General features: G+C 44.3%; 1 protein-coding gene across 2 annotated transcripts in view; it reads left to right on the forward strand.

Annotated features, from left to right (window-relative positions):
• LOC106567268 (neurofascin) overlaps positions 1 to 16,477 on the forward strand; it is a 32,840-nt gene extending 16,363 nt beyond the window's left edge. Inside the window, exons 16-28 of one of the 2 annotated variants that reach the window (XM_045693170.1) lie at positions 459 to 560; positions 723 to 920; positions 1,090 to 1,160; positions 3,581 to 3,803; positions 3,949 to 4,064; positions 4,286 to 4,496; positions 11,759 to 11,881; positions 11,990 to 12,163; positions 12,273 to 12,404; positions 12,632 to 12,701; positions 15,678 to 15,689; positions 15,962 to 16,000; positions 16,100 to 16,477. In XM_045693170.1, the coding sequence (XP_045549126.1) occupies positions 459 to 560; positions 723 to 920; positions 1,090 to 1,160; positions 3,581 to 3,803; positions 3,949 to 4,064; positions 4,286 to 4,496; positions 11,759 to 11,881; positions 11,990 to 12,163; positions 12,273 to 12,404; positions 12,632 to 12,701; positions 15,678 to 15,689; positions 15,962 to 16,000; positions 16,100 to 16,208 (1,580 nt within the window). In that variant the 3' untranslated portion in view covers positions 16,209 to 16,477. The remainder of the gene's footprint in view (positions 1 to 458; positions 561 to 722; positions 921 to 1,089; positions 1,161 to 3,580; positions 3,804 to 3,948; positions 4,065 to 4,285; positions 4,497 to 11,758; positions 11,882 to 11,989; positions 12,164 to 12,272; positions 12,405 to 12,631; positions 12,702 to 15,677; positions 15,690 to 15,961; positions 16,001 to 16,099) is intronic. The other variant, XM_045693171.1, reaches the window with a different exon arrangement.
• Positions 16,478 to 16,973: the final 496 nt, after the last annotated feature.

Here is a 16,973-nt window from a genome sequence, read left to right on the forward strand (position 1 = left end):
TCTGTCAATTAGGTTAATATTGTGGATTAACTACAATGTTGTTGACCCATCCTCAGTTTTCTCCTATCACAGCCATTAAACTCTGCAACTGTTTTAAAGTCACCGTTCGCCTCATGGTGAAATCCCTGAGAAGTTTCCTTCCTCTCAAAATCAAATGAAATTCAATTTTATTGGTCACACACACATGTTTAGCAGATGTTATTGCAGGTGTAGCGAATTTCTTGTGCTTCTAGTTCCGACAGTGCAGTGATATCTAACAATTTCACAACATATACCCAATATACACAAATCTAAGTAAAGGAATGGAATTAAGAATATATAAATATATGGACATTACATGTTATGGAATGTTAATTAATGTTAATTACATTGTATTGTGTGATAGTAGTAGATAGACAGCATGTGGATGCTGTATATATTTGGAATTTGCCACAACAGTTTCCTTCCCTTCCTCCCAGATCGTCCAGACCCTCCTACAAACTTGAAGTTGTCGGACTCCTTCGAGCGCAGTGTCAGGCTTTCCTGGACCCCTGGAGATAGCAATCACAGCCCTATCAAAGGTAACAACTCTGCCTTACACTCTACACCTCAGGAGCAGAACACCCAGAGTAAACATAGTCCTGATGTCATGCCACATGTGCACCAGAGTTTCTTTGAAATGGTCAGAGTTAACCAAAATCAACTGAAGTAATCAGTGTTTTTTTTCTGGGCTTTACCTCCAGAATACCTGGTGCAGTATGATGATGACGACTGGTTACCTTACAACTGGAGAAACCTTTCCGCGTACCCTGGAAACCTCAACTCTGTCATTCTGCAACTGTCACCATTCATTATCTATGAGTTTAGGGTCATTGCTATCAATGATATTGGAATGAGTAAACCCAGTCGCTCGTCCGCCAACTTCCAGACTGGTGGAGCGCGTGAGTATTTCATGCTTGATGCGTGTGATGATGTGTTATGAATAAGGGATATCTATTGTCTTCATTAATTGTATTGAACAGGAATACAGCTGACAACAATTATCATCCATATTCAAACCATTGGAAAATGAGCTTTCAAAATCATTTGTATACTTGCTATGCTTCTCAGCCCCAGACACCATCCCTAAAAACATCAAAGGAGTGGGCACAAGGAGAAACAACATGGAGATCAGCTGGGAGGTGATACATTTAAATATACACCACCGTTCAAAAGTTTGGGGTCACTTAGAAATGTCCTTGTTTTTGAAAGAAAATCTATTTTTTTTGTCCATTAAAATAACATTAAATTGATCAGAAATACAGTGTAGACGTTGTGAATGTTGTAAATGACTATTGTAGCTGGAAACGGCTGATTTTTAATGGAATATCTACATAGGCGTACAGAGGCCCATTATCCGCAGCCATCACTCCAATGTTCCAATGGCATTTCTCACATGGAGTAGACTTCATTTCTCAGAACAAGAATAGACTGACGAGTTTCAGAAGAAAGTCCATTGTTTCTGGCCATTTTGAGCCTGTAATCGAACCCACATATGCTGATGCTCCAGATACTCAACTAGTCTAAAGAAGGCCAGTTTTATTGCTTCTTTAATCAGGACAACAGTTTTCAGCTGTGCTAACGTAATTGCAAAAGGGTTTTCTAATGATCAATTAGCCTTTTAAAATGATAAACTTGAATTAGCTAACACAACGTGCCATTGGAACACAGAAGTGATGGTTGCTGATAATGGGCCTCTGTACGTCTATGTAGATATTCCATAAAAAATCTGACGTTTCCAGCTACAATAGTCATTTACAACATTAACAATGTCTACACTGTATTTATGATCAATTGTATGTTATTTTAATGGACAAAAAATGTGCTTTTCATTAAAAAACAAGGACATTTCTAAGTGACCTCAAACTTTTGAACGCTAGTGTATATATACTGCTCAAAAAAATAAAGGGAACACTTAAACAATACATCCTAGATCTGAATGAAATAAATAATCTTATTAAATACTTTTTTCTTTACATAGTTGAATGTGCTGACAACAAAATCACACAAAAATAATCAATGGAAATCCAATTTATCAACCCATGGAGGTCTGGATTTGGAGTCACACTCAAAATTAAAGTGGAAAACAACACTACAGGCTGCTCCAACTTTGATGTAATGTCCTTAAAACAAGTCAAAATAAAGCTCAGTAGTGTGTGTGGCCTCCACGTGCCTGTATGACCTCCCTACAACGCCTGGGCATGCTCCTGATGAGGTGGCGGGTGGTCTCCTGAGGGATCTCCTCCCAGACCTGGACTAAAGCATCCGCCAACTCCTGGACAGTCTGTGGTGCAACGTGGCGTTGGTGGATGGAGCGAGACATGATGTCCCAGATGTGCTCAATTGGATTCAGGTCTGGGGAACGGGCGGGCCAGTCCATAGCATCAATGCCTTCCTCTTGCAGGAACTGCTGACACACTCCAGCCACATGAGGTCTAGCATTGTCTTGCATTAGGAGGAACCCAGGGCCAACCGCACCAGCATATGGTCTCACAAGGGGTCTGAGGATCTCATCTCGGTACCTAATGGCAGTCAGGCTACCTCTGGCGAGCACATGGAGGGCTGTGCGGCCCCCCAAAGAAATGCCACCCCACACCATGACTGACCCACCGCCAAACCGGTCATGCTGGAGGATGTTGCAGGCAGCAGAATGTTCTCCACGGCATCTCCAGACTCTGTCACGTCTGTCACGTGCTCATTGTGAACCTGCTTTCATCTGTGAAGAGCACAGGGCGCCAGTGGTGAATTTGCCAATCTTGGTGTTCGCTGGCAAATGCCAAACGTCCTGCACGGTGTTGGGCTGTAAGCACAACCCCCACCTGTGGACGTCGGGCCCTCATACCACCCTCATGGAGTCTGTTTCTGACCGTTTGAGCAGACACATGCACATTTGTGGCCTGCTGGAGGTCATTTTGCAGGGCTCTGGCAGTGCTTCTCCTGCTCCTCCTTGCACAAAAGCGGAGGTAGCCGTCCTGCTGCTGGGTTGTTGCCCTCCTACGGCCTCCTCCACATCTCCTGATGTACTGGCCTGTCTCCTGGTAGCGTCTCCATGCTCTGGACACTACGCTGACAGACACAGCAAACCTTCTTGCCACAGCTCGCATTGATGTGCCATCCTGGATGAGCTACACTACCTGAGCCACTTGTGTGGGTTGTAGACTCCGTCTCATGCTACCACTAGAGTGAAAGCACCGCCAGCATTCAAAAGTGACCAAAACATCAGCCAGGAAGCATAGGGACTGAGAAGTGGTCTGTGGTCCCCACCTGCAGAACCACTCCTTTATTGGGGGTGTCTTGCTAATTGCCTATAATTTCCACCTTGTTGTCTATTCCATTTGCATTACAGCATGTGAAATGTATTGTCAATCAGTGTTGCTTCATAAGTGGACAGTTTGATTTCACAGAAGTGTGATTGACTTGGAGTTACATAGTGTTGTTTAAGTATTCCCTTTATTTTTTTTGAGCAGTGTATATAAAAAAAATTAAACTCAGCGTTTATTCAATGAAGAATAACAACTTTTATTCTGTACAATTGAACTTCCTTGTCTGGTATGGGGAGAAGGCACTGAACAACAGAGAGTGGAATGGGCCCCACCTGAAGTACTTGGTGTGGTGGAAACGGAGGGATTCCAGGGAGGAGTGGAAAAACGCTACCACTTGGTGGTGTAAATACTACATCTACGACACAGACATTTTCACACCATACGAGATAAAGGTCCAAGCTGTCAATGACTTTGGGCTGGGACCAGAGTCCCCTGTCATCATAGGCTACTCTGGAGAAGACCGTGAGTATCACCACACAATTCCTTCCTGCAGACACACAGAGACCCTTTTTATACCCATTTACGGGTAAATATAGACCATCCCTACTTGACACCTGGCAGTCAGCCACGACATAATGAATTGCAACTTCCTCTTGGTGTCTCCCAGGTCCCACTGCTGCCCCCGTCAAATTGCGTGTGTCCAGGATAGAGGCCACTAAGGTCACCGTGCACTGGGACCCTGTGGCTCGCAGCAGCATCATGGGTGAACTGAAGGAGTACAAGGTCAGACTACTGGGAATAAGTGGCTTGTTCAGTTTCTGGTTTTCATTTCCAAGTGTAACAAACTGTTATGAGATCCAGGCTACATTTGGTATACATCAGGAAAGCAGTGGATGGAAAGCTCTTCACACATCGGCTGAATGAATGAACGAATGAGGGACTGAGGAACTGAATGAGGGAACATACATACAAATGAACGCATGTGCTGTGTCCCCCTATCCCAGGTGTACTTTTGGCGAGACAGTAGCCAGCTGAGGTGGCTGAGTGTGAGCAGGGCCGTGAAGTCTAAAGCCTTTCCAGCCAGTGGGCCGCGTCTCTCTGGTGTCCTGCCGGGACTCATCCCTTACAGCAACTACAAAATGTACATAGTGGTGGCCAACAACCGATACGAGGGACCTCCCAGTAACACCATAGAGTTCTCCACTCCAGAGGGAAGTAAGGAAAAACATTGTGATGCTGTATTAGATGTGCCACTTTTTCTGTCAGCTCTTTTCCTAATCATGTATTTTCCTTAGTTTATTCTCAGACTTGACCTTTGATCTATGTCACTCGCCTGTTCTCTTCCATACTGCAGTGATAGAATGGCGCTGGACGGAATAGTGGTTGTTTTACGAGCTCCTGACCAATTGTGTTATTTTGGGTATTATTTTGACTGAAAATTACAGCTATCACTAACCTTAATTTGGACTTCAATGAGTCGGAGGCAAAATACATATTGATTATCCTGGACCAAGCCCAAATCCCGGACAATCGAAGGACGCTTATAAGAAATCCTGCTATGCCCTCCAACAAACTATCAAACAGGCAAACCATCTATACAGGACCAAGATTAAAACCTACAACACTGGCTCTGATGCTCGTCGGATGTGGCAAGGCTTGCAAACTATCATGGATTACAAAGGGAAACACAGTCGCGAGCTGTCCAGTGACACAAGCCTACCAGATGAGCTAAATACCTTCTATGCTCGCTTTGAGACTAGCAACACTGAACCAAGCATGAGAGCACCAGCTGTTCCGGACGACTGTGTGATCATGCTCTCATTAGCCGATGTGAGGGTCCTTTAAACAGGTTAACATTCACAGGGCTGCAGGGCCAGATGGATTGCCAGGACAGGTACTCTGAGCATGGGCTGACACCTGGCAAGTGTCTTCACTGAAATGTTCGACCTCTTCCTGACCCAGTCTGTAATACCAACATGTTTCAAGCAGACCACCATAGTCTCTGTGCCCAAGAACACCAAGGTAACCTGTCTAAATGACTATCGCCCCATAGCACTCACGTCTGTAGCTATGAAATTCTTTGAAAGGCTGGTCATGGCTTACATCAGCACCGTCATCCCAGACACTCTGGACCCACTCCAATTCGCATACCGCCCCAATAGATCCACAGATGACACAATCTCTTTTGCACTCCACACTGCCCTTTCCCACATGGACAAAAGGAACACATACGTGAAAATGCTGTTCATTGACTACAGCTCAGCGTTCAACACGATTGTGCCCTCCAAGCTCATCACTAAGCTAAGGACCCTGCAATTAAACACCTCCCTCTGCAACTGGATCCTGGACTTCCTGACGGGCCACCCCTAGGTGGTGAGGGTAGGCAACAACACATTCACCACACTGACCCTCAATTAGAGGGCCCCTAATGGGTGAGTGCTTAGTCCCCTCCTGTACTCCCTGTTCACCCATGACTGCGTGGCCACACATGACTCCAACACCATCATTAAGTTTGCAGACAACACAACGGGGGTAGGCCTGATCATGGACGACGATGAGACAGCCTACAGGGAGGAGGTCAGAGACCTGGCAGTGTGGTGCAAGGACAACAACCTCTCCCTCAATGTCAGCAAGAGCTGATAGTGGACTACAGGAAACAGCGGGCCCGAGCACGCCCCATACACATCGACAGGGCTGTAGTGGAGCAGATTGAAAGCTTCATGTTCACTAAGGAATGATCATGATCCGCAGACACCAACACATTCGTGAAGAGGAAACGACAATGCCTCTTTCCCCTCAGGAGGCTGAAAATATTTGGCATGGGCCCTCAGATCCTCAAAGTTCTACAGCTGCACCATTGAGAGCATCTTGACTGGCTGCATCTGACCGCAAGGCGCTACAGAGGGCAGTGTGTACGGCCCAGTACATCACTTGGGCCGAGCTCCCTACTACCCAGGACCTCTATACCAGGCGGTGTCAGAGTAAGGCCCTATAATTGTCAAAGACTTCAGCCACTCAAGTCATAGACTGTTCTCTGCTAACGCACAACAAACAGTACAGATGTACCAAGTTTAGAACCAACAGGACACTAAACAGCTTCTACCCCCAAGCCATGAGACTGATTAACACTAGAACCATCATAGGGCAACGGCCACTGATGTTTGATTTTGTAAAATTAAAAAATCTGCAAAAAAAAAGCATTGTCCTGCTCCTTCACCGACTTTTCCTAAATGTTTGGATTTTACACTACTCATTTGTCAGCGTTCTGAAATCACAAACAGAAAAGTATTGAGCCTTTTTACCAGTTTTTTCACACCTATTCCCAACTTAACCCTCCAAGACAATGTGTTGTAGGATGTTGGTACCCAGCCAGGTGCTAATGCGTCTGTCAGAAGGTGGGTGTAGCTGGTGCATGAAGTCAGGTGCAGGAGAGCAGAATGAGTGAGCAACGTACTTTACTCAAAATAAAGGCACAAGGTAACAATACACTTGACCAACAATAAACGGTAATCAATTACGCACGGGTGAAAACAGCACCCGTCGACGTGCCCACCCTGCGCACCAGGGACATATGCTCGGCGCGTACAGCGAAGTATATCATGATGTCATCAATATACACCAATACACCCTGCCCGGGCAGGTCCGCGAAAATCTCGTCTACAAAGGCCTGGAAGACTGATGGAGCATTCATCAACCCGTACGGCATGATGAGGTACTCATAGTGCCCTGAGGTGGTACTGAAAGCCGTCTTCCACTCGTCTCCCTCCTGGATACGCACCAGGATGTAAGCGCTCCTGAGATCCAATTTGGTGAAGAAGCGTGCCTCGTGCATTGACTCAATCACACTGGCTATGAGAGGTAGCGGGTAACTGTACCTAACGGTGATCTGGTTGATACCTCGATAGTACACGGGCGCAGACCTCCATCCTTCTTCTTCACAAAAAAGAAACTCGAGGAGGCAGGTGAAGTGGAGGGCCGAATGTACCCCTGTCCCAGGGATTCGGAGACATATGTTTCCATAGCCGCCATCTCCTCCTGTGACAGGGGATACACGTGACTCCTGGGAAGTGCTGCGTCTACTAGGAGATTTATCGCACAATCCCCCCGTCGATGGGGTGGTAATTGAGTCGCCCTCTTCTTACAGAATGCGAGAGCCAAATCGGCATATTCAGAGGGGATGCGCACGGTGGAGACCTGGTCTGGACTTTCCACCGTAGTCGCACCAACGGAAACCCCTAAACACCTCCCCGAGCACTTTCATGACCACCCCGTGAGAGCCCTCTGTTGCCACGAAATAGTGGGGTCATGACAGGCCAACCAGGGTAGGCCCAGCACCACAGAAAACGAAGGAGAATCAATAAGGAAGAGACTGATTCCCTCCTTGTGACCCTCCTGCGTCACCATGCCCAGTGGAGCGGTGGCCTCCCTAATTAGCCCTGACCCTAATGGTCGACTATCTAGGGCGTGAACTGGGAAGGGCATATCCACTGGAACAATAGGGATCCCTAAACTATGGGCAAATGATCTGTCAATAAAGTTCCCAGCTGCGCCTGAATCTTCGAGCGCCTTATGCTGGGAATACGGGGAAAACTCAGGAAAACTAATATACAAAAACGTGTGCAACAGAGGGGTCTGGGTGAGCCTGGTGCCGACTCACCTGGGGTGACATGAGTGCCCTGCCTCCTGCCTCGACTCCCAGAGGAACCTCCCCAGCACCGACCGGCAGTGTGCCCTCTGCGGCCACAGATGGTGCATGGACCGGCCCCTCCTCCAGTCGCCCTAAGTGCAGCCCCTCCCAGCTTCATGGGCGTAGGAGCAGTGGTGCTGGGGGATGGAATCGACAGACCCCGATCTGGACGTCCGCGGGTAGCCAGCAGGTTATCCAACCGGAGGGACAGGTCCACCAGCTGGTCAAAGGTGAGAGTGGTGTCCCTGCAGGCCAACTCCCGATGGACGTCCTCACGCAAACTACAATGGTAGTGATCGATCAGGGCCCTATCGTTCCATCCCGTGCCGGCAGCCAGGGTCTGAAAGTCCAAAGCAAACTCCTGTTCGCTCCTCGTCCCCTGCCTAAGGTGGACGAGACGTTCACCCGCCACTCTACCCTCAGGCGGGTGGTCGAAAACTGCCTGGAAGCGGCGTTTGAAATCCTCGAATTGGTCCAACACCGCTTCTCCTTCCCCCTATACGGCGTTGGCCCACTCCAGGGCTTTCCCTGAGAGGCAGGAGACGAGGGCGGATATGCTCTCATGGCCCGAAGGAGCCGGGTGGACGGTTGCCAGGTAGAGCTCCAGCTGGAGTAGGAACCCCTGACATCCCGCAGCCGTCCCATCATACTCCCTCGGAGTAGTAGTGGTGCCCTTGGTGGTGCTGGTGGAGGCGCTGGAGGAACTCCTCTTCTCTCCCAGCGATCCATAGTCTGCAGGATGCGATCCATGGCGGTGCTGAGATGTTGTAGCATGGCCGCATGCTGCTGGACGCGCTCCTCGACCCCTATTACGGGGGTGTCTGCTCCTGCTGACTCCATATGATTGGTGTATGATTCTGTCAGTAGGTGGGTGTAGCTGGTGCATGAAGTCAGACGCAGGAGAGCAGAATGAGTGAGCAACGTACTTTACTCAAAATAAAGGCACAAGGTAACAATACACTTGACCAACAATAAACGGTAATCAATACACACGGGTGAAAACAGCACCCGTCAAAATCCAACCATAACGTACTGAATGAACATAGAAACAATCACGCACAAAAACATGGGGGAAACAGAGGGTTAAATACATAAACGTGTAATTGGGGAATGAAACCAGGTGTGTAGAAAACAAAGACAAAACAAATGGAAAATGAAAGGTGGATCGGCGATGGCTAGAAGACCGGTGACGTCAACCGCCGAACGCCGCCTGAACAAGGAGAGGGACCGACTTCGGTGGAAGTCGTGACAGCGTCTCTCTCGCCTCTCTGAATTAATGACAAATGGGTGAATGGACGATAATTCCTCACTGTACTTTACAATTGAATTTAAATAAGGCCTGACTGAATGATGAGGGTGAAAAGGATGATTTAATTTAGAAAGGCAATAGTGTAATTATGAGTTTGTTATGCCTGTTTATAAGCAGCACATAATTTGACCATGTGCCTTGTGGTTTGACACCATTCTCTTTTACATTTTACTTTGTTAAAAGAAGCTGTTAACAGATGGGTTATTTACTGTAACTCTATTACTAACCTAATTTATTGTAAGGGAAATGAAAACATGCTACGTGTTTATTTAAATATTATATTGATTGATCTGAATGATGAGGGTGAATAGGATGATTGAATTTAGAACAATAGTGTAATGACATTGAAGAATTGTGGGCGTTGTGGGTGGTCTAATTATTTTATTATGAAAGACTGGAAAATTGTATATAATTTCCCCTCAGAGAGTCAAATCAGACACGGAGTACAACATACAATGTTTGTAGTTCACAATAGCAAGCCGAACCAAACGAATGGACGCATGCACTGACAGCATTTAATGCTGCAGAATTTACTGTAAGTGAGTTGGAGTCAGATGAGGGATCAGATATTCAGCTTGAAATCGACATTGCTAATTAAGTCTTCATCTGATTCTAATGTTGACTTCGAGCCTCCGCCTCCGATGCCTGAGCCTCCCCGCAGAAAACCAGAACAGAGCCAACTGAGACTATGATCTCAACTGCCATCCTGACAGGAGGACTCTGGGAGGGATGGCACGGTTTGGGTAGAAAAGAGTGATGAGTTTATGTGACATGCAGATGTTGCAGCACATCAGAGATTCTACTGTTGCGCATGCACACAGAAAAATAAATAGTACGTGGCGTGGGACATGTCTATGGATGAACTCAAAGCATGTATTGCACTCTTTATTGCATACGGCGGCAAGACCATGGATGTGGAGTCATTTTTGGTCTGATAGGTAGGGAGTGGACTTTTTCCGAGAGACCATGCTATGCAACCGCTTCAGAAAGATTATACAACACCTGTGGCAGGTGCACACTAAACAAGGCCCATGAAAACTGCGTGCAATGCAACCGATTTGTTTGTGGGGCTTGCTCACACAAAGCCCCGAAGCTGTGTGCTGACTGTGGACCCGAAGCATAAAGAGAAGAAGAGATTGATTCATGCGTAAAGGCACGGGTATAAGGGCCCAATACAGTGTCCGATACAATCAACAAATGACTGTTTTTATTTCTTGTCATGAATATATTTGTACATTTACTTTTAATGCAATTAATCCTTTACAATTGTTTATGCACTGGTGCTTTTGTTTAGGAATACGGCAAATAATTTCACCTATGACCTGGCTCGTTATATTCATTTTATATTTTTCGTTTCTACTTTGTCAAAAGAATCTGTAACTGGACTTTATTAATTACTATAACTCTATTACTAAACAAATCTACAAACAAAGTTGATCAAATGGAGAACTTTGTGGGGTCATTTTGGTCTAAAAACCTGCTCCAGAGTGCTCAGAACCTCAGACTGGGTCGAAGGTTCACCTTCCAACAGGACAATGATCCTAAGCACACAGTCAAAACAATGCTGGAGTGGCTTTGGGACAACTCTCTGAATGTCCTTGAGTGGCCTAGCCAGAGCCCAGACTTGAACCCGATCGAACATCTCTGGAGAGACCTGAAAATAGCTGTGCAGCGACGTTCCCCATCCAATCCAGACAGAGCTTGAGAGGATCTGCAGAGAAAAATGGGAGAAACTCCCCAATTTTTATTTAACTAGGTCAGTTAAGAACAAATTCTTATTTTCAATGACGGCCTAGGAACAGTGGATTAACTGCCTTGTTCAGGGGCAGAACAACAGATTTGTACCTTGTCAGCTCAGGGATTCGAACTTGCAACCTTTCGGTTACTAGCCCAACGCTCTAACCACTAGGTTACCCTGCCGTCCCAAATACAGGTGTGCCAAGCTTGTAGCGTCATACCCAAGAAGACTCGAGGCTGTAATCGCTGCCAAAGGTGCTTCAACAAAGTACTGAGTAAAGGATCTGAATACTTAAGTAAATTCTATTTGTTTTTTATATATTTTTTAAATTTCCCTACATTTCTAAAAACCTGTTTTTGCTCTGTCATTATGGGGTATTGTGTGTAGATTGATGACGGAAAAAACTATTTAATACATTTTAGAATAAGGCTGTAACATAACAAAATGTGGAGAAAGTCAAGGGGTCTGAATACTTTCCAAATACACTGTATGTACATACAGTATCTTCCTCAATTACCCTGTATCCCTGCAAATTGACTCTGTACTGTTACCCTTTGTGTATATAGTAAAGTTATTGTTACTCATTGTGTATTTCTTCCTTGCGTTATAATGTTTTTATTATTTATCTTTTTTTCTCTCTGCATTGTTATGAAGGGCCCGTAAGTAAGCATTTCACTGTTAGTCTACACCTGTTTAGAAAGCATGTGACAAATAAAATTAAACGGAATTGTATTTGTCTCTAGCACCCTCTGCTCCAAGATTCTTCAGAATCCAGCAGAGACATTTGGACACTATCTGGGTGGACTGGGACACTCCTGCAGAGCCCAATGGCATCATCACCGGATACATACTGAAATATCAGACAGGTAGGAAGACTTACTCATTGTCAGTCAGGTGAACAAAGTGGGTACAGTAGGTAAAGCGGGTCTCTAAATCAAGTTCTCTTGGCTCCCTGGTGTGCTCTCCCTCCACAGTGAATGCAACCCGGGAGGAGGAATTGCGTGTTGAGGAATTTACCCCAAACACCACCAGTTTTGCTGTGCGCCGATATGATCGCTACACCCGTTATAGATTCACCATAGCAGCACAGACTAGAATCGGGGTAGGAGAGTGGTACACAGAGGAATCACCCCATTATACAACTGAAGGTGAAACACCACAGGTCAACCACAACACACAATTACAAGCCATTAAACATTCACACACCTACAGATTTTATCATGACAATTAATTGTGTGTGTGTGTGTTTACATACAGCTAATGCACGGGAGCAGGTGGACCTCTCCACTCAGGGCTGGGTCATTGGTGTGATGTGTGCTGTGGCCCTCTTCGTGCTCATCCTGCTGGTTGTCTGCTTTATCAAGAGGAGCCGAGGGGGGAAATACCGAGGTACTGTAGCAATACTATAGTCCACAAGACTTCTCCATTAGAGGACCAACATTCTTAGATGGAGAGACAGATCCAACAGACCTAATACTATAGTTCGATTACTAGCATAAAGCTTCTAATCCCACAATTGTGCTAAATTAGCTAATGAATAGGATATATTTACCCTAAGTAGGCAGTGCTTATATTATATTTGGTCTGAGTAACAAGACAGAGCTTTTTATTTTCAGTACGGGACAAGAAAGAAGTGACATTGGAGCCGGTGGATGATAAAGATCAGGAGGGATCATTTGACTATCGGTAGGCAATATAAAAGAACTGGCTGAAAATCAACTGAGAACCTTGACTTGAGATAAGTATCAATAGTGCCAATGCAGGATTTGTGTAGGTCAAAGTCAACCACGTACATCATGTATAATCATTTTGTGAGGTAGTGCTGATCGTGTCAGTTTCCCTTCAAGCCAACTATGGTATCTAAAACCTTCCACATGAACAGTAATCTACAGTCATATGAAAATGTATTCGACTCTTTCTATAAATAAATAGGCCAATGCGTGACATCAGGGTCAACATTTCGAAATGGTTTGATATACATTTAAACATGATTTTCTTGCACCTTCACATGTATAATTACAGGAGTAAGAGTCTAGATGGGCACATTGAGACCATAACTCCTAGCAACAATAAAACATCTACATGTCATTCAAAATGTCACATGAAACATGGACACTGCATGTTTCTTTGTCATGCCTAGTAGCCAGGTCTGTTTGTGCTTTAGTCAACTTCTCTATCATTTAAAGCCATGCTAAACATTCCAGAAAATGAAAAAGATCAACAGCATTTCTATATTTTTTAATACAATAATATAATACGTGTTCTGTCAACAAAATCATTGACAATAATAATAACCAATAATCATTCAAATTATTGGCGAAATCATTAGAATTAGTAAACTCTTTAAGGTAGGTGTGTGTGTGAACGTGTTTAACTATTCAAGAATAGTAAACAAACACGAGGTCAAATGCTATTTCTATGGGGTTTAGGGTTAAGGTTAGAATTAGTTTCAGGGTTAGAATTACGTAAAGGGTTCGGGTTAGGAGCTAGGGTTAGGTTTTTGGGTTAAGGTTAGGGTTAGGTTTTTGGGATGAGGTTAGGGTTAGGTTTAGGGGTTAGGGAATATTGTTTCCCCCCACAAGGTTAGCTGTACAAGACAGTGTGTGTGTGTGTGTGTGTGTGTGTGTGTGTGTGTGTGTGTGTGTGTGTGTGTGTGTGTGTGTGTGTGTGTGTGTGTGTGTGTGTGTGTGTGTGTGTGTGTGTGTGTGTTTGGGTGAAAACTAGACATCACATCCTTGCTTCCTCTGTTCTTGTTTCCTCCACTCCTTGCCTCTCCTTGAAAGTGCATTGGAGGAAACAGGGGGAGAATCTCGATTGCATTTCCTTCATTCCTCATGTCCTCTCTCCCCGCCTCCTTAAAACCCATTAGATAAGAAGGTGAGAGAGGAGGGAACTCTGACGTTCTTGTCCAATGGGTTTTGAGAAGGAGATGAGGATGCAACAAATCAAGGAAATGTAATTGAGATTCTCCCAAGGATAGAGGAAACAAGCATTTGACAGTTACAGTATTAAAATGTTTTGATAGTGCCAGACTGACTGAGCTACCATAATACCCATGGCCTGTCCAGAAATAACCCCTAGCCCCTATTGCCCAGAGTCTAGACACGTGTGGAGATCTGAGAGGGATTGATGGAGACATGGTGAGAGCCCCAACTTACCCTTTGATAGGCTTGGAGGAATTATGGAGGTATTGCTTACACCTGTCCAATCCTCTCAGATCTCCACAAGTGTCTATGGGTAGTTTCTTGACAGGACGCCACAACCCTTCGGGTGGATGGTGGATCTACAGCACGACACTTGAAGCATTGGTTGGATGTTTAATTTCATTGCTATACACACAGGCTGTACACACCCATGGCACCCTATCAGGCTGATCAGACAGGTCTGGGTAGCTAGAGACCTGCTGTAAACAGTGAAAGGATCTATTTGCATGCCTACTATTCACACGCTTGCTTCATTTCAGCTAGTTAGATGTGCAACCACTGAATAACTATAGCTAGGGCATATCTCTAGTCTAACAATAGGTACTGTTTTGGTTGTTTTGCATCATTTAAGATTGCCAATGGTTAGCTAGGTAGCTAGGATATATCAGTCAGCTAACCATTTACAGTAACAGCAGTTCATAAGTCAATACACAATAAATCTTATCCAGAAATTAAGAAATCTTACTTTATCTTGGCACTGTGGCACGGTATGGGCAGCTATTAATAAATAAATGAATAGAATGGAGTTAGAATGGTGACCTCTTAGGACAGGAAGTGTTGGCTCTGCACTTGACCCAGCATTTCATATTTAACCCCACACACATTTGAACATGCTGCCAAGACAGCAGCTACTATTCCTGGGGTCCATCAGAATTAAGGCAGTTTATACAATACAGTCACAGATTTCACAACACACTGTGTGCCCTCAGGCCCCTACTCCACCACTACCACATATCTACAGTACTAAATCCATGTTTGTGTATAGTGTGTATGTTATTGACCCCTTTCTGTTTGAAACATTGTATTTTGCAATCACATACATTCTTTTGAATATGTGTGCCGATGAAAACTGTTTTCACACCATAACATATGGAGATATGAAATGTTAAGATGTTACAGTACACTTCCGAGATCTCATACCAAAAAAAATAAACAATGTCCAGGAATTTCACAGGATCAAGATCAATGTGTAATTCAATTGTTAAATGCTTAGTATACGATAAAACAACAAACCGTATCATAAATCTAAGGAAAGAAAGGTATTGTTTTATGTCACACGATTTTTGCCAAATCTGTGAAGACCCCAAACACAAAAAACGGCTTAAACATAGGTTTTGAATCAAATCATGAATTATATAGAATGTATCTATGTTCCCCCATATCTCTTAATTTATCCACATTAAAATAAAAATCATGAATGTCTTTGTAACAGCTCCAAACAGTTGTACACTGCTCACTGGTACTCTAGTTTATAGAAAGACCCATCCATACTGTAATATGGTGTGGTAATAATACTCAACAGGGAAACAAATCATTCAATTTCCTAACAATATTGTAGCATTCAGTGTTGTCATTATTTCAGAACAATGTATTTTTCCTGATAACTCCCCAATCCTTAGAATTGATCTCTCTATTCTGACTACTAATGTTTTCACATTTTTCCTTTGGACAACTGAAGGTCTCTGGAAAGGTATGATAATATGAACACTAATGCAAGTGTACACCATGTCTACTGTATTATTTTACTTATATATTGACTGTATTTTATATTTATAACCAATAAATTGGAACTAAAATAAACGTTTAGGTAGTCTGCATTTCAACATGCTATCGCTCTTGAAACAAGTTAATGGTTTAAGTGACTTGATTAAAATGTACAAAAATTGTTGATAATTCATTGAAATGTTCATCAACACTGTAGCTCTCAACACAAATTATAAACAATATTTTTGAACATTTCAGGGTAAGCTGTGTCACCACCATTCCCTACTCTGCCCAACGGTAAGTATTACAACCAGTCAGTCTGTTTTAATGTCTAGAACTGTATGGTGAAAGCTGGGAGCCATAACACAGCCTCTAATATTCTCACTTTTCTTCCAGGGAGGATGAGACTAAAGTCAGGAGGGGTCAGACGACAGTCCACACCATGATGAAATGGACGGAGAGTGAGGACAGTCTGGTGGAGTACGGTGATGGACGGGAGATTTAGTTCAACGAGGACGGCTCCTTCATTGGCCAGTACACTGGACACAAGAAGAGGGATGACAGAGACCCAGAGTTTAGGGAGAGTAAGAGCCAGGAGGCCCTCTCCCCCATGAGCCCCATCTACTCATGTGCATAAGGAAACAGGACTTACAATGGGTGCTGTGGTGACCTGTCATTCAGGGCAGGTGGGGCAGAGCCTGTTTTGCATGTTATTTTGGCATTAATACGTGTCACATTAGTTTGCAAACAAAGTAAAATAAAACAAATTTGAGTTAATAAAGCTGCATACAAACATGGTCTCTTTTTTGCCTTCTTGAGTAAGGCAGCTCCAAAATGCAGGTGTTTCAGTCTAGCTCAGTGCTTTCTGTGGTGGTGGTGGGGCAGCTAGCGGAAAATACGAAGCTTAGGGGTTGGTAATGTTCTCTAGTTGCGCAGTGATTGGCTAAGAGTTCTGTCACTCATTGGGACACTATGTCACAGCAACATCTACAGGGAGAGCTCGAAAATTCAAGCCCCTTTGGTGCTGCCATAGAGTTACATCAGAAGTGGCCATCCAAGAAGACTCAAGGTCATTGGCCACAGTTAAAATGACGTCAATTCATGTTATATCTACAGTAGCCTTGATTGGACTGATCATGTCAAAAATCTTAGCTAGCAAGCTAGTAGTTGTCATCATCATCAATCAAGTCTACAATCTACTGGCAAATCATTTTCAATCCTTGTCATATGAAGAGAAATTATAGATAAAAGGTATCGGTGCTCATTGGCC

Source organism: Salmo salar, chromosome ssa13 (assembly GCF_905237065.1).
Source record: "Salmo salar chromosome ssa13, Ssal_v3.1, whole genome shotgun sequence".
Taxonomy (NCBI): Eukaryota; Metazoa; Chordata; class Actinopteri; order Salmoniformes; family Salmonidae; genus Salmo; species Salmo salar.